Here is a 26,450-nt window from a genome sequence, read left to right as displayed (position 1 = left end):
GAAAAGTATTTTGCGCTCTTCCTATGGAAACCTGGGGTCTCAGTCTTCTCCCCTGTGGGCAGGCTTGGGGTTGCTGTGACCAGCAGGACAAAATGGACGTGTCACAGTGTCTCTCCTCAGGCCAGGGCACAAAGGCCATGCAGTGGATGCAGACCTGTGCACCGGGACGTGGCCCCTGTGTAAGAAGTGGGACGGCCCTGAGGCTGCCCCGCCCGAGTGCGACAGGTGAGCACCTGGGCTGATAGTCCCCGCGGGGCCCCGCCCTCCGCCAGCCCCACCGACGGAGCCAGGCAGGCGAGTGGAGCTCTAGTTCAAGTGATGGAACCCCAGCTATCCCACGCGCCCTCAACCGCTGAGGTGCCAGACACTGTGAGAAATGACAAGGCATTCCTGCTTTGCCTCATCCAAATTCCCACACACAGAATCGGTGCAAAACCAAAGCTCTGGGCTTCCCTGGTGGCGCGGTGGTTGCGAGTCCGCCTGCCGATGCGGGGGACGCGGGTTCGAGCCCCGGTCCGGGAAGATCCCACGTGCCGCGGAGCGGCTGGGCCCGTGAGCCGTGGCCGCTGCGCCTGCGCGTCCGGAGCCTGTGCTCCGCAACGGGAGAGGCCGCGACAGTGAGAGGCCTGCGTATCACAAAAAACAACAACAACAACAACAAAAAACCCCCAAAGCTCTGTGGTTTCACGCCACTAATTTCAGGGAAGTGCGTCACACATCGGTATATAACTGGGATGAGAGTTGACTTAGAAGATAGTTATGAAGGCTTACACATACGGCTTCTATTAACAGTGGAGAGAGCCCTGGCTAAACTTCCAGTTTTCTTCCTCCTTCTCTCTATATTTTATATCATGCCACATAGGGTTCCATATTACTTCAAAGGCCCATTTCTGAAGGTCATCAACTGAAGACTGTTCTATAACAATTAAATGGCAGATTCACTTCAAGTGGGGCAAATAAGGATATTCCACTCATGTTTTACCTATTAAATCAATGCTTAGCATGTTAATTTTATTTTCTCATCTGCTATAAGACATGATTATTCTGGGCTCTAGCTCATCTAGAAATTTTGGAATTTTATGTGTCCTGGAAAATATTGGTGGATTAGCAGCCCACTTCATTCTCGTGTAATTCCTCCCCTCCGGGGCTCAAAAAGCGAAACATTCCATTTTCCAAAGTCCCTTGAAGGTTCTAGATGTACTTAGGTGTGGTGAATCAGAAGCCCTTGCATGAGCTCTGGAAACCTGCATTTCTGCCTGCACTGCCGTTGTGAGCACGTCTGCGGAAGCCTTTGCGTTCTCTCCCCTGCTTAGCAGGGAGCCCAGTTGCCAGTCATTCATTTTGGAAGAGTCGTGATGCAGTATTTCCGTGTCGCCGATGCAATTACAGTAGCTGCAGCTTTCTTCGGCAGCCGGCAGCGGACACAGCTGCTTTCCGAGCACTGGTTCCCTGCCTGGAACCAGCTGCCAGGTCACGGAGGAAGCCGTGGATCTGAAGTGCGGGTCTGGGAACCATTTTTTCAAAGCTCAAGCCATGGATGGCGTCTTTGGTCTCTAAGCGATCTGTAAGCCATTTAACACCGCGTAGTAAAGCAAGCTGGAGATCTGCTCTCTGCCACTAGACCCCGAGGGATGCGCCATTGTGTTGGGAGCTAACTAATCAGCACTCACTGTCCTGACATCTCCCGGCCAGCACGTGACACACCTCACCTCGATGGGCTCTCCGTGGGGAGACACCACTTCGTCAGAGAGCTCCATCATCTTCAGGGCCATCAGCGCGATCCGAACAGCGTGGGTGTCACTCTCTTTGTGCAAGCCCCCAGCCACACAGTACGCGTCGCCGATGGTCTCCACCTACGCACAACGGATTTCCCACGTTACAGACGGAAGCTGAGGAGGCATCACAGTGCGTATCACAGGGCAGAAATTAAGAATCATGCAGCAGACAGCTCGGCGCTCAGGGCCAGTGGAACACCAGAGCAAACCGCAGACCCTTGGAAGAGGCTTTCCCTTCCAGGAAACGCACAAGGCGAGCAGCAGGGCCGCGCTGTGAACACGGCGTCGGGAGGGGCTTCTACTCCCAGCATCGCCACTGACTCACCTCCTTCTTTCCCCACCACGTAAAGGGGCTTTGTAGGAGCAAATGACGTACTTTGGGTTTATCCTACACTGTTTAAGATACTGGGTGATTTTACACCCTTCTCAGCATAAAATGCAGCATTCTGAACGAAGTCCCTACTGAATCAAGGCCCTATGAATTTAATAAGGACGTGCCCGGTTAAAACTGTCATTTTAGCTTTTCAAAAGGACATCTGGGGTTGTCGTAGCAACGCTAGACTGTCCACATGAATATTAATCACAAAGTATAGAAACCAAGATGTCAAGCCCAGAGGCAGAGACAGTGGTGACTGGAAAGCTACTGGAAATAGGCTCTTCTGTAAACTTCCCGTATATTATTGTCATTGTCATGATTGCTGTTGCTACGAGTGATTTTTATCTGTCTGTGATCCTGAGTACAGAAAGCTAATGGTTACTTTAAATCCACTATTTAGCCACCAATTTGTAATAGGTACATTTTTCTCCTCTAAATATTAATTGTAACTTATCAGATCATATCACTCTTGTGATCCAGAGCTTCCAATCTAGGGGCACGGAGACGAGAGAGGAGAAGAGAACGGGGACAAACTTCGGTGACTCCCGATTTCATGCAGAAGCAATGCCGGGGCCCTTCACGTGCCGCCCGAGTTCCTGCCCTGCCTTTCCGCTGCCCCCATCCAGCTCCTACTTCTCCCGCTTGCGCGCTGGGTTCCAAGCCAGCGGCCACCTGTCTCCCCTCAAACATACCACACGCTGCTGCTCGCTCTGCAACGCTCTTCCTGCAGGTGGCCGCCTGGCGTGCCCCTGGTCTCCTCGGGCCCTGCTGACACCCACCCGGCGAGGAGGGCCGATCCTGCCCGCGGCCCCGTACCTGCTCCGTTTCCTACCGGGAGGGCACACCAACGGGGATGCTGCGGAGTCACGCCCGCGTCTGGTGGCTTTCCTCCCAGGCTCTCGGAGTCTGTCTCATCGACTCCTGCATCGCGGGCGCCCAGGCTGCTCACCAAGGACACAGCCCGGCGGCCGGGCACCCCGAGAGCACCTCCTCAGCACCGCAGGCAGAGACGCGCTCGGGCTAACCTGTCACAGGGCTCAGGCAGTGTTACTGAGTAGGAGGAGGGCACCCTCGCCCCCACTGGGTGCGGGGTGCTGTCCTCTGTGCCGCTGCAGCCCCTGCAGAGGTGAGGGTGCTCTCGCGTCCCCCCGTCTCAGGGAATCTGCCCTGTGCGTCTCTGTGCGTCCCCCTCTGCCCGGCCCCCCGCCGCGGACTCTCTTCACAGGGACTGTACCCCCTCCCACGCTGGCCAGCGCGGGAGGACCAGTAAGGATGTGCTGAAACAACAGCCAAATACACACTCAAATAAGCAGAAAACGACCAAGAGACTGAAAGAAAGGAAATGTAACTGAATGAAGTCCTGGTCCAGTCGGGTCCTGACTGCTCCTTGGAAGCCACCATGGGCACAGGGCAGCCCCTGGTGAACACTCTCTGGATCTTAAGGTTATTCCGAGGTGAGGACCCTCCGCCGTTTGTTCACGGCATGTGCAGGTGTTTGCACACAGAGTCGGCATGAAGAGTGGGGGAAGCGCGGATGCGGGCCCTCTGGCCGGGCTGCAGCTGGGCCCCCAGGGCCCTCTGCGCCCGCGTCCTCCTCGCGCGGGGCAAGGCTCCGAACACCTGGGAGGAACGACCCGTATGTTACAGTTCCAACAGGGCGACCCGTGCCGCAGCGGGCAGCTTCTGCGAACAGTCACAGCAGTTTGCAGAAGACAGGGCGACCTCCTCCCAGTTCTGAGAGGAGATATTCTCAAGACATAAACTGTCTACAAATAAATGCAGTGAATTCCACAAGAGGCCATCAGACTTACCCTAAGTGAAGCCAATTATTTTATCTGTAATTATGCATGGACCTCTTTTTTCCTAAGGGAATCATAGCTCTGCCTGGAATTTCCTGTTACAAATCTTTTAAAAGGAAAGTTTTACTTCCAGCATCTAGATTGGAACAAAGGAGGGGCTTATAGGGTCCCATAAATAATTTTTGTTTCCTCTTTAATCATTTATTTATTTTCATGTTGCATTAAGCTCTGAAATGCCAGATTTTTAAGTGGCAAATTAAAAGATGATTCAAGCCACATAAATGAGAAGCCTGCTTTATTCCTTATGCCAGTATTTAGGACAACGTAAGATCCTTTAAATCAGCAAGAAAGTATGTTTTACTTCTAAAGAAATAAGCTGAACCTAAAGTGTCTTCATTGGTTCTCTTATTAACGAAAGTTACATCTAAAAAATAGTTTATTATGTTTCAGGGACAATCTCTGGGCATCCTCAGTGCCTGCTGGCTGATGAATGAGAGATTAGTTTTTTTTACCGTAATCTTTGTAACAGTCGTGTTCATGAAGATTACGGGGCGTAATGCGTGTTATTCATGCATGTAAACTCTGGGGGTGGGTGTTATATCCTCTGTTTCAGAAATGAGAAAGGTGATTTAACTTTCTCTGCTTACAAAGCCAATAAGGCAGAAAAGGAGATTTGAGGTCAGGCCTCCTTGTGCCCTTGGCCTGGGTACAGTAACCCCGTTAAGCCGTGGACTTGGGTTTCTGTTCCCCGGCTGTGAAAAGGATCCCGTCACCCTGTACTGAATGAATCCGTTCGAAGGCAATTCGTGCTGTCCTCGTGCTTCTCTCCTTCTGCAGAGAGAAGGATACGTCCTCCCTGTGCAAGGCTGACCTTGAAACATCTCGGCTTAACAGCTCATCTCGGCTCTCACAGTCGAGGCTCAGGCTCACCGCCTTTTAATGTTCCCCTGTCTGAGGGTCCGCCGGCCCGCCCCCTCGCTCGGTCACCCCTGCGGCCCGGGCTTGCTCCCTGGGACACGCTCGTCCTCTCTGGAGTGAGCGGGTCGGGGCCCGTCCGGGCCGGAGGACACGCGCGCGGCCGGGTCGCGACACCTGCCCGCGGGCTGGGCCCAGGCCGCCCCGCCCCTCCCCGGCCCCGCCCCTCCCCGGCCCCGCCCCTCCCCGGCGCCGGCCCCGCCCCGCCCCGCCCCTACCTTGTAGACGTCCAGCTCCCCGCACTGCCGGTCGAAGCGGGTGTAGAGCGCGTTGAGCATGGTGACGACCTGCAGCGGGGAGCACTGCGAGCAGATGGCCGTGAAGCCCACGACGTCCGAGAAGAGCATGGTGACGTCGCCGAACCGCTTGGCCTGCACGGCCCGGCCCTGCCACAGCTGCCGCGCCACCTCGCAGGGGAAGATGGAGCACAGCAGGTCCACCGTCTTCCGCTTCTCCTCCTCCAGGGCCTGGTGGGCCTGCTCCAGCGTGCCCTTGAGCTTGCCCAGCCTCTTCTTCAGGCCGTCCTGCGCCCTGGCCTGCTCTCCGATCAGGACCACGTCCCGCAGCGCGTTGTGGATGGGGATGTCCGAGAGGTAGAGCCCGCGGCCCGTGAAGTCCTCCAGTCTGTCCACGCAGGGCGAGCCCAGGAACAGGACGGCGCTGGACTCCACCACGTAGATCATCTGGCCCTTGAGGTCCATCACCTGGAAGGAAGAAGCACCGACTGCTGTGGCTCATGCAAGCTCCCAGCACCTTTCTGAGACGGAAGGTGAGGGGGTGGGTACAGCGATCATCCCTTTGGGGTGTGTGTGTGTGTGTGTGTGTGTGTGGCTTGCAGGGTGTGTGTGTGTGTGTGTGTGTGTGTGTGTGTGTGGCTTGCAGGGTGTGTGTGTGTGTGTGTGTGTGTGTGTGTGTGTGTGTGTGTGGCTTGCAGGGTGTGTGTGTGTGTGTGTGTGGCTTGCAGGGTCTCGGTGACCCGACCAGGGAGCGAACCTGTGCCCCCCGCAGTGGAGGCATGGAGTCCTAACCCCTGGACGGCCGGGGAAGTCCCTCCTTTCACTTTTAGACTTGTTCTTTTTCTACTGGTCAACAAAAACAATATGCTTTCTTATCATCGCAATTGACTGTGAGTTCTAAAATGCTTGCAGACATGTGGAGAATATACTGGAGTGCAGGCGACACAGAAATCATGATTTTCAATCCACAGAGCCCCGAATTCTTGCTTCGAGGCTTTCTCACTGTGTGGCGCGCTGAGGCTCTGCGACTGAATTCTGTGGACAGCAGCAGACAGGATGTGGCACCAAGAGCCCCGAGCGGGGGGGGGGGGGGGGGAGGCCTCGTGTGTCTGTCCTGGGTGACAGGGTTACTTGTGGGAATGAGACAAACGTGTACGCGTGTGATCACGGCGGCAAAGCGGAAGAAGGCAGCCCAGGTGTCCTTCAATAGTGAACGGTTAAACGGAAAACCACACGATGGGATACGACACGGCCTTTGAAAAAGTGAAACGGACAGGTATCTAATGACACGGCAGGAGCCCCACAGATACCGTTTAGCGATTAAAAGAAAACGTTATAAATAGTATATTTTGTTTTAAACAAAAATGTGTATGATTAATGTTTTTGATTTTGCAACGAACATCTTTAAGTATTACGTATTATTTTAAACACTTAGCTATACTACTTTTATGATAAAAAGTAATAAAGCTATTTTCATTTGGGGGGACAGACAGCATGTCTGCTGGTTTACGTGTGTCCAGAAGTTAGATGTGTCATAAGCCTTTCTTTGAGCTCGCTTGTACTATCGGCTGTGATTTCCCCAACATTTTTCTAAATCATTACCATGGTTCTCTATTAGGAGATGAGAGCAGAACATTTTTCCCCATATTCTCTAACACTTAATCAAACAAGTTATTGATTTTTTTTCCATGTCTATTAAATATTGAAAAACTCCATTTAGTTGCCTCCTGTAAGAAACAAGTTTTTGTTTCTTTGTTGTAGAATTCTTCTTATCATTCCAAATTAAGTCAGCTATTTCATGATGACTGAAACCATACTTTTACATCAATATTTTTCTAATTCAGTTATAAAATACTCCATAAAGATTGTACAAGGTAGACTGCATTCAACAAATATCTGGGCAGTGATGGCTTAAGTAAGCAAGCCAACGAATGCAGAAAGAATCTTGTCTTCAATTTATTCCGGCCTGCATAGCATTTTAGAACTGTCTTCAACCGAAACGCTGTATTAAAACATCTCCAGTCACGCGTATATTTTAACCTTTTTTATTGCTAGTCTTTAAGTGTGAAAGAGTGGATTCCACAGTCACAACAGTGTAACGTTCTTCTTACCCTGGACGATGTCTTCACGGCGCTGTCCCACCTCCTCACGCGGACCACAAACTGCATGTTCAACATGGTCATGATCCCGCCGAACGTCTGGCTGATCTTGGGAGTGAGAATCTCGAAGTACTCGCCAAAGCGGGGCTTCCCTTGCACGTCTCTCCTGCTCATCAGCCTCCTGATGCCGTTGCCCACCTGCAGGATGCTCAGGTCTCGGTCCAGCATGAAGTGGAAGGGGAAGGTCTTGCAGAAGAGCGACGCAGGAATCACCAGCGAGGACGGGGGCTTCCCCGGGGCTGGGGCCGGTCGGGGGGTCTTCACGTGGACGGAGTAGAGCAGGCAGGGCTGGTCCATGAACTCGCTGCAGTGCTGGTGGAAGCAGGGGGGCGTCGCGGACACCTCCACTTCGGTCTCGTACAAGATGCGAGCAGCTGCCTTAACGATGCCGGGGAGAATCAGGGAAGTGATCCTCTTAGGGAAGAAATAGTAAACATTTAAGAAATCGGGATCTTTATCCAGGCATAGGATGGACGCGTCCTCAAACCCGCCCTTCTTTTCTGCCTCCTGGCAGTGGCTGCTTTGTCTCAGAAGGGTGCTGAAGCTATTTAAAAAGTCTTTCAGGGTTCCTCCGACCACACCTAGGATGTATTCATCTTCTTCATAGCATATTTTAAAAAGCTCCTCACCGAGAGATTCTCTGATGATCTCCACTGGGACTCCTGAAAGCACATAATACATTTTCTGCCGTATCAAATGCGCCATCTTAGCAGAGATGTGCTGTTACTGTTTTTAATATTGTTCTATCTGACGAGTTAGTTTGCTTTACATCTGCTAACAAGATTTCCAACCAAAATTAACTACCCGTGTTTAAATTATCTACATAAATTAGTTTCCAAAATTTGGATAACTCCTAATATGAATCCCAAGTCAGTTAATTACAAAAGAATGATCAACTGAGTATAATATAGGACTTTTTATCTCCCTGAAACTTAACTATAAAAGAGCAATTGGAATCACAGGATCAAGTCCATTTCAGAAAAAGCTCTCCCACCTTGTTAACAACGGAAACAGTGGTACATGTTGGTGAAGGGGTCCCGGCCCCCTTGGAGTATAAGCATCAGATACAGGAATAAATTTAAATCACTGGTGGTGAAACTCAATTTTGTCATTTTTCCTCAGAGATGATATGAAGTAGGTTTTTTTCCCAGTAAAATAGCATTCTTGTTTGATGTTACCTGACTGAATAGGTGTTTGGAATATATTATCTACTTTCCACAGCTTCTCCCTCTAATGTCCTTTGTTCTTTACACCCTGTGTACCACATTATTCTCCTCTGTGACTTAGGGAAACCCGAGTGCCCTGTCCACAGCACTGCCACGGCAGGGTTGGTGGGCACGTTAGAATCGCGCCTGACCCGGCGGAAGGGCTCAGGTCAAGTCACCCATCGTTACTGTCATCATCACCATCATCGAGTCCTTCATATCTTGTACTTTGAGAAACATCTAACCTGTTGGTTCATGTACTCAAACTTTGAAAAGGACAGTATGACAAAGTCACTCATCTGCTTGTTTTCTCCAAACTAGGTATTAATGTGAGAGCACTGCTCACCGTTTTTCCCATGATTGCTTCCAACCTTTAAAAAAATGACTTCTTCTACTTTGCTGAGTAGAATTTTTCATGCATAAATGAGGAACACTCAAAGTTCAAGACCAAAGCATGCGAATGCCTATGAGTCAGCCTCCCATGCAGCTTTATCTACTTCTCAGCAAATAAACATTGTAAGAAGAGGAAATGTTTGCGGTCAAACAAAGACATATAGTACGAAAAAGAGTTATTCTTTGTGTTAACACAAAACATGCTATTTAACATTTCACACTGGAAGCTACCAACAAATAAATATGAATATTTTAAAGAAAATATTAGTTCTCCAGGTAAATATTTTCTAGGAAGAGAAAATCTTTGTTTACAGGTAAAACATTAGTTCTACAAGTATAATTATTTCCTAATTGCATATACTTAATTCTATTACCTGCTGCAATCGCTTGGTCTGCCATTATTTTTTCAAAGTCTTCTCTTTCCAAAGATTTCCTGAAATTATTTCAATATCTTAAATTATAAACTGACAAGTGAATGCTAAAATTTCAGATTACAACATACAGAAATGATGACAGAAAATAATTTAAATTACCTTTTCTGTAGAGGCAAATCTTGACTGTCAAGTTCACAGGAAAGAAGCAGTGACATGTACAACCCCAAACAGTGTTGTAAAACCCCCGAATATACCTGATTTAGAGTGTTTCATCATTTCTTATAAAGTATATTTACCTTTGAAGCTAACTTCACATTGGCTAATAGTATAGAGGCTGTACTGGCAGAAAACCAGTGGTATGAAATGGCCAGGAAAAGATGATAATAAATTGGCATGGGGTTTTCTGATAACCCAACCAAGAAGAAGAATCTCTATACTGAGGGATTTCACTTTTAAGTAAATTCTTAATTATTTTCTAAAGAAAATACATAGTACCTCCTGCTTTTGAGTTTTTGGTCCTATATATTTAACTCTCAGACATCATCACATTAAACTTTTATCCTTGATCTTACATAAAAATTAGTAACTAAAGAAATCTATTACTTATTCAATTTCTGCGCTGCTTTATGTAGCACAAAAGTTGATTATAATAGCATACATTTTGCCTGATGGAAGGTTTTTGTAATTTCACCTGGACAACTTGTTGATTACTGTTTGCCTAATTGTTTTTTGATGATTTCTGATAGTGATGACTAATTATGACCAAATTTGCCAAACTACTGAAGTGTATTAAAAGACACCCAAGTTCTACTTGTGGTTCAGCTTGCCGTTAGACAAGCCAAGAGGAAACAGACATGAGTTTAAAATGTTAAAGAGATTTCAAGTAAAGCATGATACATGTAGACAAGTCTCAAAAGGAAACATTTTTGAGAAGGAAATTGCTCTGTTGGCTACTTGATCGCATAAAGGTATACTGCTTATAATTACTTAAAACACTAGGTTACTAGAAATATGTATTTCTGTATGTTCTTATCTAAATAATTTGAACTGCATCTAGTTTGAATCTAGAGACCCCCCAACCCTTTGTTATATATTATGTTATGTTCTCAGTCTTTAGATGGGCTCCTTCTTCTCCCTTAAGCAAATTCTGTTTTTTTTTTTCTAAAGAACGAGAGCAAAGCTGCTCAGAGACCTCTTCTGCTAACTCCCAGCAAAGCTTAGCTAATCCAAACACATAGTGCGATTCAAAATAAGCTCCCTGGGACTTCCCTGGTGGCACGGTGGTTAAGAATCCACCTGCCAATGCAGGGGACTCGGATTCGAGCCCTGGTCCAGGAAGATCCCACATGCCACGGAGCAACTAAGCCCGTGCGCCACAACTACTGAGTCTGCGAGCCACAATTACTGAGCCTGCACACCACAACTACTGAGCCCGTGCACCACAGCTACTGAAGCCGGTGCACCTTGAGCCTGTGCTCCACAACAAGAGAAGCCACCGCAACGAGAAGCCCGTGCACCGCAACAAAGAGTAGCCCCCACTCGCTGCAACTAGAGAAAGTCCAAGCGCAGCAACGAAGACCCAACGCAGCCATAAATAAATAAATAAATAAATAATTAAATTTATTTTAAAAAACGCCAAAAAACAAAATAAGCTCCCTCTTTTACCCTCAAAAAAAAAAAAACCGAAAAATAAAATAAAATAAAAATAAAAAACGAGAAGGTGTAAGCCTGCGTGGACACCAGCACATGTGCATATGTTGTACACAGAGACACACACACCAGCCACAAGTTCCCACATGATGCTGTGATGTGATCAAAGGGTCCTAGAAAAAGAAACAAACCCAAAGCTCTCTGTGAAACCAACCCAAAGAGGTATCATAATGGGCTGTTCTAAAACTCATTCACTCAACAAAGGTGGCAGCCGGGGCAGCGAAGGTCCCCTCAGCAGGCAGCAAACTGACTGCAGGAGAAACAGCAGGTGACCTGCCAGAAAGATGGGGAGAAATGCCCAATGTCCCAGAGAAGCCATTTAGCATATCAGCAGGCAGTCTCGCAAGAAAAAAGGTCCTTCTCCTTATTTCAACAGTGGAATAGTGATTAGGACAATTTAAAAGTGGGATCAACTCTTTAAGAACTCAGGGAAGTGGTAAAAGACTTTTTAAAATTTCCAAATAAAATAATTTTTTTAAGTTTTGAGAATTTTTTGTTTAAAGAGATACATCTCTGGGAACACATCCTAACTGAATATCTGCATCTAGCTTAGGCACATTTCAGGGCACGAGGCCCTGAGAATACATTCTGAGTAAACTGTCTGCCAAAGCCCTAGGCAGACAGACACAGTAGCACAGCTACAGGACTTGCTGGCTCTCTTATCAGCCTGACTGAGAATTAAGGTCAGAGGCGTTCTGGAATGCTTTCCATATCACTCTGTAAACACAGCTTCTGTCAGACACATAGACTCACACCCTCTCTCTTTGGGCCTGTCTCTGACCCCTTCCTGGCTTTGCCTGCTGCCTACAGAGCGGGACCAGTTAGCCAGCAAGGGAAACTCGGGCCTGACCCTCCGCAGAGCAGATTATCCGCTCCTGAGCAGCAGGCAGATGAATGAACTTGCAAAATATTCCCGACAACGGTACTGCTCTGCCAGACTTCCACGTTCAATTCTGGAAACTTGGACTCAAGTGTTTATTGTATTATTTGCACAGGAAATAATCCTTTGATTTCAGGAAAACCAAAACAAGGCCAAATCAAGTTATCCACTGGCAGTAAAGGAGCCGAGATGTATTTTTTAAATGAACTCTAAAAGTCAGGTTGTTTTTTTTTTTTTTTTTTTTAAATTACCTTATATATGAAACCGCTACAGAAAGCTTTCTTAAAGAAAACGTCAAAGACAGAGTAGAAGAACAAAGTATAAACGGAACTGGTATTTGCACACCAGTATAACCGAACCAGTTAGGAAAATACCGAAACACCTCCCTGAGGACTGCCCCAGACCCCTGAGCGGCCCTCTTGCTCCTGTACCCTTTCCCGTCCTCCTGACGCAGGGGCTGAGAGTGTAACCTGTGGTCCAGGCTATGAGGGAGGGACAGGCAGGCCCCAGCCTGTCAGCCGACTCTGCTCTGACCCACACACTCTCTCTGTAGAACATTTCAGAAGCTCTCCCTTGCTAGGAAAGAACAGGCCTTCTGGGGGCTTATTAAAAGCAACAGCACAGGGCAACGTGGTTAGAATCATGGGCTCTGAAAAACCCAGGCTTGAAACTCAGTTCTGCCTTTGCCTAAACAGCTATACGAGCCCAGATATTTTACAGGAACCTGAGCTTAGTGATGTACAAAACGTGAAAAATGAATGCCCTGCTTTCACGAGTGTTAGCCCAGCTCCCGGCATACCGAAATGATTCAAACACCGCACGCATCACTCAGTGTTGGTTATTAGTAGCTGTGGCAGCGACCGCAACGGGAGATTTCATGCAGCTCAAGGGATTCAACTTACCCGCTTTCCTTTATTTTGTGTTTTGCCAGTGTTCTCTGAAGGGCAAGGTTCAGCCGCTCAAACTGAAAATTGAAAGGAAAAGTTTTAAACGTTCCCTTAAATCATCATATTCTTGAAGACACGTACTTTACAGAAAATTGGCGCTGAAAGCTCCTTGTGAAGAAGCAGTGACTTTAATCCGTGTGGTGAACTGGAGAGGGGGACAGATTTCCTACAGGCTTTTCACACTTGGGCAGAAGCAAAGCTGTCAGACCCACCTGCATCTGGACGTGGGCTTTGCCCTCGGTGGGCCCTCACCGCCAGCCGCTGAGCGGGAACCAAACGGGAGACCTGGTTTGGTGAAGTCAAGCCTCCGTGGCGGAATCGTGGGCACCCCTTCCTCGGGGGCCGGAAACCCCGTGGGTGTGTGGCCAGGACTTCAGTCTCAGGGGTACTCAAGCCAAGAGACTCCCACTCCGTCCACAGACCCACACCAGCTACCCCAGTCACCGCCACCCTTCCCACAAAGCCACATTTCTGTCTCATGTACGGTTTAGGTGTCCTGCTCTAGAAAACTCCCGAGTATGTCTCTCCCCTTTCTTTTATCCCTTAAATCCAATCTGTCACCAAGGTCCGTTGATCACTGATTGAAACAAAGCTCGGATTTCCCCGAACTAGCACTCGCTTCCTTTCTTTGAACGAATAATCTTCACCAAATACTTGCAGTGTTCTTCTCTTCTATCGATTTCTGAGTATCTCATGAATCTTCCTAGATTTCAAAATAGTTGTACCATAAGCCTGCATAGTTTTAAACACTGGTTTCAATACTATTAATCTCTCTTGAGAGCTTGTTGATAAGTGGAAAGTAAAAGCACTGGTAATTTCTTTGCATTCCGTATAAAAATCATATGTATCTATGTGTGTATATAGCCACCAGTTCTTTGTGTAGTTTACCCAGAGGACAGTGGAGAATTCTCTGGCTATATCCCAAGTTGTGAAATTCCTTTTTCCTTGAGAACTATTTATATTTCTCTTGGAATTTCCACTGGTCAAGTGAGACAGTAAAGTGAAGCAAAATAGACCAAGCTTCTGTTTTAATGAAATGAGTTATTAAAATAAATTTTTGTGTTTTATAAAAATTTATTTATTTATTTTTGGCTGCGTTGGATCTTCGTTGCTGCACGCGGGCTTTCTCTAGTTGTGGCGAGCGGGGGCTACTCTTCGTTGCGGTGAGCGGGCTTCTCATTGTGGTGGCTTCTCCTGTTGTGGAGCATGGGCTCTAGGCGCACAGGCTCAGTCGTTGTGGCACGTGGGCTCAGTAGTTGTGACTCGCGAGCTCTAGAGCGCAGGCTCAGCAGTGTGGCGCACGGGCTTATTTGCTCCACGGCATGTGGGAATCTTCCAGGACCACGGCTTGAACCCGTGTCCCCTGCATTGGCAGGCGGATTCTTAACCACTGGGCCACCGGGGAAGCCCCAAAACTTTTGGTTTTTAAAGAGCATATAGAGCTTAGAAAAGAAATGTGAAATTTCTTGAAAGAAAATGCAAGTGCTGAAAAGAAATAAAGGAGAACTTAGATTTACCAAGTAGAACTATTTTTCTGACGGTTCCGGTAAGAAGAGAGAGGACACATCTGCCTCAGGAGGAAAGAACGGCTTGAACAGTAGGCAGATCCTGACCACGGGCCGGATGCCTGGCAGGTGGGGAACGGGTTTAGGGAGAGAAATGGGGGCCTGTCCCTCAGAGTCCTTGAATCGGGGAAGGAGGAAGGGGACATTAAACCCAGGACCGTAAATGATCAGCCGGGGGTGCTCAAGAATCTTCAGTTTCTCAAGGGCCTTTTTTTTTTCTCTTATATATTGCTTTTTATGTCCATAAGCTATATTTTTTTTCAGTGAAATCCTTAAAGTCTGTGGATTTTTAATTTTCAGTAGCTCTTTGCAAATCAATTGAATAAAAGTTTGTAGCAATTGGCACTCTTATCAGTTATTTACGAGACTGCCAGTTGCAGCTCCACCCCGTCCATCTTTCCGTAAAACCTATTCATACGGGAAGAGGGGTCCGCAGTGTAATGAGGGTCACTGCCTCCGCACGAGCCTGCCTTGCAAGCATTCGCTACTGACGTTTTCTGTCTTCTCCACTAGAATAGAGACTGCAAGAGGGCAGGGAATACCTGTTTTGCTCTCTACTGCATGTCCAGCACCTAGATCGTACCTGGCCACAGGAGATGCTCGCTACACAGTGATGGGATGGATTAATGAATGAATGAATGTGTGGCCACCACCCCTGTGCCCCCATCAGCTATTCGGTCTTGAAGGCTTGCTCTATAACGTTTCTATCAGTGAGGAGGTAGAAGCCAGTACAGAGGTATTAACTCTTTCCGCTTGTTCAAAAATGGATTTAGATGGTTTCCAAGTTAAAATAGTTTGATTACATTTGTTTATAGGTGAATTGCTGCCCTGACCAGGAACTTCGGATGAGCAATGAGAAAAGAGCATCCATCCAATTCTGGCACCAAAGACTTTTTCCTTCCTCGCCCCGAGCGCTAGTTGAGACACCACCCTTCTCTCTCCTCCTCTTGACCTTTCGGTTAAAACACCAGGTACATGGTTTTATCCTTGCCAGTCTGTATTCTTCCTGGTCTTTCATTTCCTTCCCACTGCCACCAGGAACTCCTTTTTCTAGTCCTTTCCTCCTAGCATATATGCTGCCATTGTAAGAAAGGAGAAATGGTCCGTTCTCTCATTGCTGGGGTTTGTGGAGCAGGTGTCTGTCTTCCTGACTTTCTATGTTGAATCAGAACTTAGGACCTGCTGTACAGCACAGGGAATTCTACTCAATACTCTGTAATGACCTATACGGGAAAAGAATCTGAAAAAGAATGGATATATGCATACGGATGACTGAATCACTTTGCTGTACACCTGAAACTAACACGACATTGTAAATCAACTCTATTCCAATAAAATTTTTTTTAAAAAAAGAATTTGTTTTTCTAAAGAAGAAAGTTCCAAAGTCCTGGCCAAGCTGTAGTAGCATAAGTTGGTGATATTGTGGCTTACCACGCTTTCCTGTCGACTTTCATCACCCACCATGGCACCTCTGGAAAACTGTTATAAATTCAAAACAAGACAGAACAAAACCAACAAGCTTTTCAGACAAAAGATGCACTGGTAAAGGCTGCTGGTGCATAGTTTCCTACCTTGGTGCTAGGGCTTCTACAATACAACCTGAGCCTAGACCCTGAGATGACGCAGTTCACAAGAAACCCACAAGCAGGATTCAACTTTCCAGAGCCCTCAGGCCTCGTGACACATAATCCATCACTGCAGGACAGCCCTAGAGGATACTCATGTATTAATACTTCAGGTACAGCTGCTGGTTGATGCAGTGTCCATTCAGAACACTCTGAATGGAATTTCATTGGTCTGCTTTATGGATATGTTGCTATTTCAGTTGATTTTTAACTTTTCTACAGTTTTTTTTTTTTTTTTTGGCCTGAAGGCTATATTAAGAAAGTTTATTTTTATGTTAGAGCAATGAAAAGTCATTGAAAGGTTTTAAGTATGGCAGGAGCTGGGATGGGGTGTTTTTTTTCTACAGTTTTTAATGATTTTCTAGACCAAGGATGTTTCCCTCATAGGGATGCTGTAAAACTGCTTCTCTTTTTTCTTCTTGAAACCCAATATTGCAGCACATTTAGAGACTTCAGGAGTCCCCTCAGACCCTCTTAATCTCACAAGGTCTTGGATTTGGGATGATACCCTTTACATAAGCATATCTGACTCAACTGATTCAATTCAGGAAGTGGGTTCTGATTTGCTACAACTGTGGCTAATACCATATCATAATTTCTTTAAAGACATTCTCCCTGAGGAGCTTACAGGATTACTGGGGAGAATATTCAAGAAAGATCAGCTAACAATGTAACAGAAAGAGCAACGGATTATGAATGAGGTGCAGAGAACATTCCGTCTCCTCAGATATCTTTTACTTAAAGCAAGTGGCCTTTTATGCGTCAATTTCTTCAAACTAATGAAAAGTTTGCATTAGATGAGCCAAAAGACTTCTGTAACCTATGATTCCACAACTCTGGAAAGCCTTCTCCCACTCTAAATCTGCTAAGGATATACTTGTCCCCCCATAAAACATAATGGGGGAGTTAAATCTGATTATCGAACACAAGAACTAGGGTGCCGTCAAATACTATTTGGGGTCTCTTCCTTTGGCTTACTGAGAGAACTGAAACTGAACAGTAGGCTAAGCATTGAATCTGTCCACTTAAAAAGAATCGGTTAAAAAAAAAAGTCCTACTTAATCAAAGAAACGTAGATGTTCGAACAGGGGATGACGTAATCTAGGTGGTTTACTACGTGGCCCTGGGATGTTCCCTGTTTTAATGAAAATGGCCTCAGTTGTGGGAAAAGAGTCCTGGTCCTTGATGCCAAGGGTCCCCTCCTGCCTCTTGGAAGGCCTACATCCTCGCCTTCCCTGCTACATGACAGGGCAGTCAAACCTCGATGATTATTCCTGTGAGCTCACGAACAAACAACACGGATCCTTCTAAGTAAAGAAAAGGAAAACAGGAACATCTATGTTTGGTGTTCAGAATGTTTTTAAAAGAGGTTCCAACGTGTATGACTTCTACGGTAGGAACTCAAAATGTATCCCACAGAATAATGAAGCCGACGTGGTAATGACAAGACCCAGGGGAAGCATGGGAGGTCTCCAGCCGTCTGTCCTCATCTTCCGTCCATCCCTGTGCATCCCGCTCTGGCCTTGGAAATGAGAAGAGCAACCGCTTTCCAGACTGTGATGCCAGCCAGCTGCCCGGGAAGGGCTACATCCCTCACCCCAGCCAAAGCTGGCTGGCTAGTGACTGGAGCAAGGAGAGAATAATTACAGATTTCCATCTCAAAGGCCACGAACCAAAGTACTACTGTGGTTTTTTATATTTGACATACGTTCCCTCAACTTCCTGCTAATTCTAATTTATCCATCCTTCAAGCTTCAATTCAAGTCTCTTCTTTGTCACTCGGGTCCATATTGGTGACAGCAGTAATTGCTCTACCCTTCCAAAGCTGTGTGACTTTGGGCAAGTCACTTAGCCTCTCTAGTCCTCCTCGGGAGTGAAACGAGTTTATCTGTGACGTCCCTTCCGCTCCTAAAAGTCACCAGTCTGTGGTTCTTCAGTGCTTCACACAGGCACCGGGTGGTGTGGAGTCAATGAAAAATCATCCGTGGCTGATGAGAGCTGGAGCTTGATCACATCAATCCGCAGCCTCCCAGTTGATGCGAATTCATACGAAACCGTGACCACTGACAGAGGCAGGAAGACAGCCCGTGAAGCCTTTCAGGAGCTCTTCTCTCCGACCCCAAGGGGCAAGGAGCCCTCCACGTGCCCCATCCATTCCGGAGATATTTCACCTGGTCTATGCTCTGTGCCCAGAGTTCTTCCCCCCACCTTTTATTGAGAGATAACTGAGATACATCAGTGTCTAAGTTTACAGGGCACAGCATGACGGCTTGATTTACACAGAGTGTGAAATAATTAGCACAACAGGTTCAGCTGACATCCACCTTCTCACACAGATACAGTAAAAAGAACAGGCAGACAAAAGCAAAACCAAGTCTCCTTGTGATGAGAACTCACACGGGACCTGCCTAGCGCCTTTCCTGCACGTCACACAGCCGTGCCGGGTCAGCGAGCGTGCTGCCCGTTACACCCCAGTGCTCGTGTGTCTTCTAACTGCCGGTCTGTGCTTTCTATGAGTTGTTGTTTTTGTTCTTAGGATTCCACATATCAGTGAGACTTACAGCATCGGTGTTTCCAGAACTCCCTTAAGGGCTGCGCTCCGCGTCTCAAAAGGGCATCAGGCTGTGCAGCCCAGCGCACAGAGCCACACCAAGATGTGTGTGAACTGAGGGCAGGCGGGTGCCACGGGCAGGCCCATGACCCTGACTCAAGGAGGCAGGTCGGGCCTGGCGTGAGTGGAGACTTCAGACTCTGAAGCAGCAGGACGTGGCGGTCTTCCCTCCCCAGCAAGTTGCCAGGGAACAGATGATGCTCTTAGGAAGACCCAGCAGGGAATCAGTTATTCTGCAAGGAATTCAGTTCTAAAAATATAGCTAACGAATCCATAAAAAATAGCTTGGCATCCTAAGGAGAAAATGGGTCCTTGTGGGTGGTGAGAGCTGCGGATTATTTCCCCTAATGGCCGTGTGTGCGCGTTTCCATTTTCAGGGACGGCTGCTGAGGCCAAAGGGTGAAGCAGCGGCTCCAAGTCATAAAGCTCGTCAGAGTGCAGGATGCTTTGCAAAAGCATGCAGGATTTTAAACACTTCCCGATTAAACACAATTTAAGAGAATGACTGCTTTAAAAAAAAATGTTTTTAAATGTTTCCAGAAAACAGTCTACATCGACTGTAGTCTTGGAAATGAGAAAGCAAGCGTTCACATTTTCCTTTTGCCATTTTCCAAATATCAGTAAAATCTCGAAAGGCCAGGCACTCACCTCCGGGAAAATCAGTTTGCAAATACTCTCTGCCAAAGTGTGCAGGTAGACGCGGCTACGGCTGCTCTTCCTCTGAGGAAGCCCTCCGGGCGGCTTCTTGCCGGGGTCGCCGGGACAGGGGCCCTGCCCTCCGGGCGGAGCTGTGGGTCTGCCCCCTGCCGCCTGGCCCGCGGGCTCTTGGGGGACCTGGCCCGGGCCCAGCAGCGAGAAGGGGCAGTCCCCTGTGATCTGCAGGTCCTTCAGCTTCGCGCAAAACATGGTGATCACCTCCTGGCGGCTGTTCTGGGGGCAGAGGCCCGCAGAAGCCACTACGGGACCAGGGACACTGGTGACGGGAGCGTCCGGGGCAGCAGAAGGCCAGAGGAGCGACTCTGGATTCCTACGGGAAACGGAGAGCGGCAGGTGTGAACAAGCAAAGGCCACATAGTGCTACGTCATTTTCAGGTTAAAAAAAAAAAATTCTGGTGCAAATGTCAACTGATGGATGGAACATCTGGTAAAGATCTCTATTTAATACGCGTGCATCCTAGCATCCTAGTACTTCCTTTTAGTATTTTAATATTTTTCAAACAGAATGCAAATTTCTCCAAAATGTCTTTAGCACAAACTACTGATTCTCACTTTTGTAGCCCACTTGGTCCTGTGTGATTCCACAAGAGTGAAACGCTACGGGTTTATGGCAGAGGCTGAGTCTCAATCCGTGTCATGTCCCTGCTGGTACTGCTACATTCCCACTGTGCTGCCTGCTCTCAGAAATCAGAATAGCATGTCTAATGTCCCCTAAACGTACCTAAAGAAAAAAATGTACAGAATGAGACCCAAGGATATGTGATTAGATCTGAAACACTGACTTTTACACGAAAAGAATTACATGAAAAACATTAATTGAAATGATTACTGGCAAAGAAGATACTTGTCTCTATAAATAGTAAAATAACTTAAAAATATCACCAAAATGAAAAACATGTAATATTTTTTCAAAGAACTCCTCATTCCTAAGACCATGCTATTGGATTTGCAAGGGTCTCTGGAGCCGAATCCAGACAACACCAGAGTAAACCAGGAAAGCCTCTCTTCCTAGGGGTCCCTGAAGTCACACGCATGGCCCTTCTGGCCAACTTTCCCTCTTACTTTTGTTTTTGTTGATGTTCTGACTGAGTCTCCACACAATTCACAATCCACGTCTCATTAGTTACTTTTCAGTGGAACCGTGTGGTTTTAAATTCAGCTTATCAACAGTACAGTGATCTCGGGCTTCCCTGGTGGCCCAGTGGTTAAGAATCCGCCCGCCGATGCAGGGGACACGGGTTCGAGCCCCGGTCCGGGAGTATCCCACATGCTGCGGAGCAACTAAGCCCGTGAGCCACAACTACTGAGCCTGTGCTCTAGAGCCCACGAGCCACAACTACTGAGCCCACGTGCCACAACTACTGAGCTCGCGTGCCACAAATGCTGAGCCCGCACGCCTACAGCCCGTGCTCCGCAACAAGAGAAGCCACCGCGATGAGAAGCCCGCGCACCGCAGTGAAGAGTAGCCCCCGCTCGCCGCAACTAGAGAAAGCCCGTGAGCAGCAACGAAGACCCAACACAGCCAAAAATAAAAATAAAGAAAATAAATTTATTAAAAACAAAAACAAAAAAACAATACAATGATCCTGATTAACTTGGGTCCACCAACTATTTCCATACTTGGAAAATCAAAAAGCACAAAAAAAAAGAGTGAAAAAGAACCCATGGTAACTTAACCCCTACTAAGTGCCTGGTACAGGGCTGGGAACTCTGTTATTTACATTTAAGCCGCACAGCAACCATTGGGAATAGGTATTATTATCTCCAATAGGCCAGAGGCTCAAAGTCTGGGTCATTCCATTTGAAATGCTAGAAAGTGCCAGAACTAGGGTTCAAATGTAGGTCCATCTGACTCCACAGCCAATGCCTTTTGATAAACCCAAACTCATATTTTACCAAGTGAGACTAGCTTCTAAATAATCAGGCTTAGTTTATACAGTAGGATTAGTTTATCATAAAGATATGGTTTTTAAGTTTACATTAGAAAGCAAACAAGAGCATAATTCTCCTCCTCACTGGCTGGTGGTACCTGAATCATCCGGGATAAAATCTTATGTCATGTGTATGTAGAGCTGATTCACTTTGTATAGAGCAGAAACTAGCACACCATTGTGAAGCAATCAGACTCCAATTAAGGATGTTAAAAAAAAAAAATCTTCTGTTTCAGTCTTTGGAACTGGAGTTCAATTATTTTTTTGTCTTTTCTCTGCCCCTCAGTGCCCTCGGTATGTTCCTAATACGTATAAACATCAGCTTGTAATTTGTCACAGATAAGTTACTAACAAGCTTATAACAACGGGCGATTCACTTCCTAAGCTGGGACAAGTAAGGAAGCTAAATTCACACGTGACGGCCGCTGGGGTGCCGCGCGGTTATCAGGTTTGAGGAAGATGATGCATGCTGACTGGCCAGAAGAAGCCGCCAGGACGCTCTCTTTCTTTTTTCCTTTAAAAAATTTTTATGTTGTATCGGACTATAGTTGATTTACAGTGTTGTATTAGTTTCAGCAAAGTGACTCAGTTATACACATATGTATCTCTTTTTTCAGATTATTTCCCCTTATAGGTTGTTACAAAATATTGAGTAGAGTTCTCTGTGCTACACAGTAGATCCTTGTTGGTTATCTATATAGTAGTGTGTGTATGTTAATCCCAAACTCCTAATTTATCCCTGCCCCTCGCCTTTCCCCTTTGATAACCGTAAGTTTGTTTTCTATGTCTGTGAGTCTGTTTCTGTTTTGTAAATAAGTTCATTTGTATCATTTTTTACGATTCCACATATAAGTGACTCTCTGTTTCTTAAAGTCAAACCCCAAATCTGCGATCACACGTCATTTACTAATCTTCAGAAGGTTCAGAGGAAGATCCTCCGCATTCAGGGGCAGAAACCTTATTCTGCGGGCAGGGAAGAGGGCACTGTCTCTGTCAGCGGGCTGCTGAGTGGCCCAAAGGTAATCTGGTGATGCAGGAGCGGTTACTTGGATTCTGAAGAACCTACAGATCTAGGGCTCTCAACCAGGCTTCGTTTAAGATTCAATTCTACAAATGTCTGTTTCTCAGTCTTTAATGTATCTCAACATAACTGTTACTGTTTACTAATTCCTGTCCTCACACACACTGTAGATCAGGGTCAAACCCTCCTGTAGAGGGCCACAGGTCACTTCAGCTTTGCAGTCAGTGGCTCAGCTCTGCCATCGCCGGCAGGAAAGCAGCCACAGCAGATACACAGAGGGCCGGGCATGGACATGTTCCCATAAAAACAGGCTGCACTGGGCCCACAGGCCATAGTGTGCTGACTGCTCTTTGCAAAAAGCTGAGCAAATTAACTGAAGCATTTTAATCCAAATATAATTTTGACTCTAGGGTCAGAGTTACTTCCTCACCTCCTCTCTCCATCCCACCCCTAAAATAGAGAACCTCTGTGGATCCAGTTCTGTACAACTTGAAGATAATAAAGGAGAGTATAGTAGATAATATTAAATAAATATTCATTCATAAAAATTAGAATACCATTATTTTATATGAATTTTTAGGAAGAACCATACGAATTGAATGCCATGGTTTCAGTTATGTAAACATATAATACAATAACTAGGAAAAAGGGCACTCAAAAAAAAAAAGAAGGCCACAAAAAAATACAAGATTATATGCTGGAGCTGATGCAGGTCTGGAACTTCTTCCTAAACTAAGTTATCCTGGTACCTATTGTAATTTGAGGATTGGACCTAGGAGTCTGACATAAGGTAGTTGACGAAAATTCTTGCACTATGCTTAACCTTCTCCTTTAAATTGGATTTCAACCCCGTCCCCAAGCCCAATATTTTACCCTCCTCTTCTCTTCAGTCTCACTGGAGCAGGAGACGACTGACCAGTCACCGTTCCTGGAAATGCTTCCTTCCCCGGGACGGCACAAGGCTCTAATTCCAGCCCGTGTGCCTAACGCGGTGTTTTTATTCAACTAAAACCAGCGGCAGGAAGCACGTCGTGCTCACACTTCAAGAGCAGTTCAGTGTCTCGTCTCACTGAATCACATACGGATCAACAAACGAATTAGCACCCTTCGTCTGTCCAGCTGGTGAGGCTACATGTGAACAGGTGCGCCCAGTGCTGCTACCTCGGAAACCCGGGTTTGTCTTGCGTTTGCCAGGAAGACAGACTATGTTCTCCAACAGAACGAACGATGCCGTTTATGTGTAACATTAGCAGCAACTTCAGAAACGGCTGGCTCAGTTCCCGAAGCCAGTACAGAGCTGGGTGTAGAGATGGGAGTGACAGAGGAAGGAAAAAACAAGTGAATCAAAGTGATAACTTCGGTGACAAGGCCTTGGCTAAAGCAGCGGGAGAGAGATTCTCAGAAACTCGGAGAGGTATTTGCCACCCCCAGGGTTGATGATTAAACGGCCTCCAAACCCACTGACTGCTCTCCCTTTACTGGTAAGTGACTAACTCCACTAGGGTGAGAATAAAGACCCACGTATTGGCCTCAAATTAATAACCAGGAGGCAGAAAGAGTGGGTCTACGTGTGTGTATAACTGTTTCACTGTGCTGTGCACCTAAAACGAACACAGTATGGTAAAGCAACGAGACTCCAGAAGGAATTTAGAAAGGTATTGCGGATGCCTTGCCGTGCAGATAATGGGATTCTCCATCATGAACCTCTAGCAGAGAATGAAGCGCAAAACCCTTGTTTCCACATGTAAAAAGAAGCGTGAAGAAAGCACCCTATGCATACCCTCTCCCACGCAGAGAGCCTGCTCTCCACCAGCAGGTCATATGCCAGACTTAGCGCCCAGCCATGCCGAAACCTGCGATTCAAGAAATGTAAGTGTTTTAAGATGAAATGCCAAAGTCCAGATTTTGAAGAGTAGCTGAAAGAAGAGAGAACTTCAAAACAAACTGCCTCGGTAAGGATAAAGCATGCCAACCCCGGCCCAAGCTGTAGCAACCATTTTCATAAATAAACGTCAAGAAGACAGCTTCACGTTCAGAAAATCGAACGTTTTCATTCCTTAAAAGCTGAAAAATTATTAAATAAAAATCCAGAAATCAGGCCTTTAAAATGTGTTTCTTTTCACCTGGCAGTAAGCAATAGTTACAGAACTTCCCCTGCCATAGATCAGGACAGCAGGACAAAGTAGTAGAAATGCTGGTGAGAACTTCCAAGTCTGTGCAGTGCCGGCCGGAAGGAGGGCCAGCGAAGGCCCCCGTTCCCAGCTCCCCACTCCCCTCTGCTTCCCCTCCTGGTCACGGCCCCTGGGCTGCGCTCACCCCCTCAGACGAGATTTCTTCCTGTGCCTACGAGGCCCTGGCTCTGCTCCGACCGTGTCACCCAAACCTCCGTTTGCTAAATTCAGCCGTGAGCTCCTGAAACCTAAAGCTCTGCGCACACCTGACTCCCCTGCCGCTGGCATTTTGCTCTTCATCACCTCCACTCCCATGGATTCTCTGATGCGCTGGATTGCTTCATTCCTTCATTCCTTCACTTTCTTTCTGTTCACCAAGCGTTGACGGATGGCCTGCCTGTGTGGGACCTTCTTCCGGACGCAAGGGCAGAGCCCCACACAGAAGACATCACAGCCACATGGAGCTCACAATCCAGTAGAAAAACGATTTCTTTTGTGTGTGTGTAACTCCTAATTTATCCCTCCCCCACCCCTTTTTCCTTTGGTAACCCAAGTCTGTTCTCTACGTCTGTGAGTCTGTATCTGCTTTGTAAGTAAGTTCACTTGTACCATATTTTCGATTCCACCTATTAGCAGTATCACATGGCATTTGTCTTCCTCTGTCTGAGTTACTTCACTCAGTATGATCACCTCTAGGTCCCTCCACGTTGCTGCAAATGGCATGATTTCGTTCTCTTTGGCGGCTGAGTGATATCCCACTGCATATATGCACCACGTCTTCTTCACCCTTTCCTCTGTCGACGGATAACTAGGTTGCTTCCACGACCTGGTTACCGTAAATAGTGCCGCTGCAAACACTGGGGTGCGCGTGTCTTTGCGATTTATGGTTCGCCGGATAGATGCCCAGGAGTGGGACGGCTGGCTCAGAACCGCAGCTCTCTTTTCAGTTTCAAAGGCACCTCCACACCGTTCTCCACACTGGCCGCACCGATGTACGCTCCCACCAGCCGCGTCGGAGGGCTTCCTTTAGGAAAACTCCTCCCGACACGACAGCTCCCAGCGTGATGCTATTAAAGGACGGGCACACGGCGATCCAGGAGGGACACGCGGGGTGCAAACCCAGTCCCAGCAGGAAGAGACAGCGGGCTGACCAGTGGCCACGAGCCACGCGGAGGGCGCCCCAGAGAGAACGGCGCGCTTGGAGGCCGGGACGGACCCAGGAACCGAACCGATGCCGGCCCGGCTGGCGCGAGCGAGTAATCCTCGCTGCGGAAGCCGCTGCTCCCTTCTGAGGGCGGTCAGCCGAGTGACCAGGAGGTGAGATCGGGATCGTATTTTGAAAAGATTATCTGAAATGCAGGATGAGGGCTGGGTCAGAGTTGGACAGGCGGCCGATCCGGGTGGGATTACGGAGACACCCTGAGGATGAAAAGTGGATCAGCCCCTGCAGGGCTTCAGAGAGAGAACCCACAGGCTGTGTCTCCCGGGGGGGGCCGTGGCGATGAAGCAAAGGGAGCCCACAGGCTGCGGACTCACCTTCTCAGTACCCCAGCCCCGCGGAGCGGAGACCAGGGTCCAGGGACGGCCACCGGAACGGTCTGCAGTTCACGTCCCAGGATCTGGTCACTAGACCATCACTAAGCCCAGATGTGCGGTCTTCAATATTGCATAACCCCTCGTGGGAGCTGGATGCTTCGACTCTCCTACCGAAACCCCCTTTAGGGAAGCAATTCTTCCCTCTTCAAAAGCCCAGCCGTGGGCAAGCTGACTGCCGGTCCGATTCCAGGCCAGGGACTCACCCTCCTGGTGCAAGGCGTCTCTAGCTCTCTGCAAGAGTGGAGGGTGCTCTTCTTAAATGTTTTTGCTCCTAAGAGCCAGCACTGGCCACCCTCCCCAAAACTAAGAGGTCGACTCTAAAGGCCACGGCATCCTCAGCTCTGGGGACCCAAAATACCAGCATCCACTGCTGGAAACAACTGC

The 26,450-nt window shown here is 47.5% G+C and overlaps 1 protein-coding gene across 7 annotated transcripts in view; it reads right to left on the bottom strand.

Annotated features, from left to right (window-relative positions):
• GUCY1A1 (guanylate cyclase 1 soluble subunit alpha 1) overlaps positions 1-26,450 on the bottom strand; it is a 75,898-nt gene that overhangs the window by 9,468 nt on the left and 39,980 nt on the right. For 4 of the 7 annotated variants that reach the window (XM_067035395.1, XM_067035399.1, XM_067035398.1 and 1 more), the window contains 6 exons: positions 19,279-19,657; positions 12,785-12,846; positions 9,293-9,351; positions 7,273-7,982; positions 5,144-5,629; positions 1,710-1,853 (listed from right to left, as the gene is read on the bottom strand). In XM_067035395.1, coding sequence (XP_066891496.1) covers positions 1,710-1,853; positions 5,144-5,629; positions 7,273-7,982; positions 9,293-9,351; positions 12,785-12,846; positions 19,279-19,657 — 1,840 coding nt within the window. Of the gene's footprint in view, positions 1-1,704; positions 1,854-5,143; positions 5,630-7,272; positions 7,983-9,292; positions 9,352-12,784; positions 12,847-19,278; positions 19,658-26,450 lie in introns of all 7 variants that reach the window. The other 3 variants (XM_067035396.1, XM_067035401.1, XM_067035400.1) reach the window with 1 other exon arrangement.

Source organism: Kogia breviceps, chromosome 6 (genome assembly GCF_026419965.1).
Source record: "Kogia breviceps isolate mKogBre1 chromosome 6, mKogBre1 haplotype 1, whole genome shotgun sequence".
NCBI lineage: Eukaryota > Metazoa > Chordata > Mammalia > Artiodactyla > Physeteridae > Kogia > Kogia breviceps.
This window is presented reverse-complemented; position numbering and strand designations above follow the sequence as displayed.